At 23.1% G+C, this 1,679-nt stretch overlaps 1 protein-coding gene across 1 annotated transcript; it reads left to right on the top strand.

The window, feature by feature from the left end:
• Positions 1 to 908: 908 nt before the first annotated feature.
• On the top strand, positions 909 to 1,082 carry C8Q69DRAFT_396401 (hypothetical protein; the record flags this gene model as incomplete). Its single annotated transcript, XM_028627734.1, has 1 exon — positions 909 to 1,082. A coding segment is annotated over one exon (174 nt), but the record flags the coding sequence as incomplete, so codon positions are not given.
• Between the last annotated feature and the right edge of the window lie 597 nt (positions 1,083 to 1,679).

Here is a 1,679-nt window from a genome sequence, read left to right as displayed (position 1 = left end):
TAAATATTTTAAATAGTATTATAGCTACTATACTCGCCTAGCGAGTAAATAAATAAGATCCCTAATATTTAATAGCTTATTATTTAAAGATAATAATATTAGCTAAGTATAACTATTTAATCTATAACAAAAAGCTCCTAATAATTATATAAGCTCTTAAGGAATAGTATGCGGAGCTTCTAAGCTTATAGATAAATAAGCTATTTAATATCCTAATAGATTATTATACTCTTAAATACTTTATAACTATAAAAATATTAAATTTAAGGCAGGCTTAATAGGCAGAGTTCTTATCTTATTATTATTTCTTAATTTAGTATTACCCTAGAAAGCTAAATACTCTGGCTGATATCTTATTATAGTAAGAAGGAGATATCTTTTAGCAGAGAGAGCAGATAAATTAATATTAGACTTAATATTTATTAGGATTTAAGGTTTTAAATATATAAATTTAGAAAGAGTTAACTGAGTAAAAGGCCCTCTTAGTATTAATATTAACTAGAGAATTCCCCTTAATAAATAAAATCCTTAAGGAGAATTATAAGAATATTAAACTAGCGCTATTTTATAAAGATACAGGCTAGAAAGGCTTTATATATTAATTAATAGATAGGCTCCTATTATATAGTAAATAATTAATTATTCTAAATTAGGGAGATTTATAGATATATCTCTTAAATAAAGTCTATTATTAAGTCTCTACTATATATTCTAGACGCTAGAAGATATAGTAACTAGTAAAATCCTGCTATTATTGGCCCTAAATAATTAGTTTTATTAACTAATATATTAATAATTATCTAACTTACTGCTAAACTAAGAACCCTTAAGACTTTTTATTAGAGCTGTTTTAATTATTATCTATTCTTAAATAACTATAGCAATATATTTTAATAGACTTTTAATCCTTCTTAAAAGATAAATATAGATATAATATAGTATTTATTATAGTTAACTGTTTTAGTAAGTATCTTATCTTAATTTTTTATTATAATACGGCTATAGCACGGACTATAGCTAAAATCTTTTTTAAATATATATACTGTTATAAGGGCGCTTCTAATATAATAGTCTCTAATTAAGGACTATAATTTATTTTAGATTTTTAGGATAAATTCTATTTATTGCTAAAAGTAAAGTTAAAGCTTTTATCTATAGCATACCCTTAAATAGACAGATAAATAAAGGTTCTGAATTAATATATAGCCCAAAGACTTTAACCTTATGTTAGCTATTATTAGAATAACTAGTTAGATTATCTCCTAATAGTTAATTTTATAGCGGCAGTATTAACCCAGGAATTTATAAGAATATCTTTATTTATAGTTAAATATAAATATAAGCCTTATATCTTATTTAACTGGCGACTAGTGCTATAGTTTACCCTAATATCTAAAAAGGCTAATTAGACTAAAGCTTAATAATAGGTATACTAGCTCTAATAGATTTAGAAGATAATAAAAGCCTCTATTAAGAAAGCCTAAGAATAGTAAAAGAGATAAGCTAATAAATATTATTAAGAGGTTAACTTTAATATTAGTAATAAGGTTTTTATTAAATCTATAAACTAGATATTTAATTAACTCTTATAAAAGTTTAGTAACTAGATAAAAGGCCCTTTTAAGATCTTTAAAAAGATAGAGAATATTTAAAAGCTTAAGCTCCCTAATACTATAAAG

Source organism: Paecilomyces variotii, assembly GCF_004022145.1.
Source record: "Paecilomyces variotii strain CBS 101075 chromosome Unknown C8Q69scaffold_1, whole genome shotgun sequence".
NCBI lineage: Eukaryota > Fungi > Ascomycota > Eurotiomycetes > Eurotiales > Thermoascaceae > Paecilomyces > Paecilomyces variotii.
This window is presented reverse-complemented; position numbering and strand designations above follow the sequence as displayed.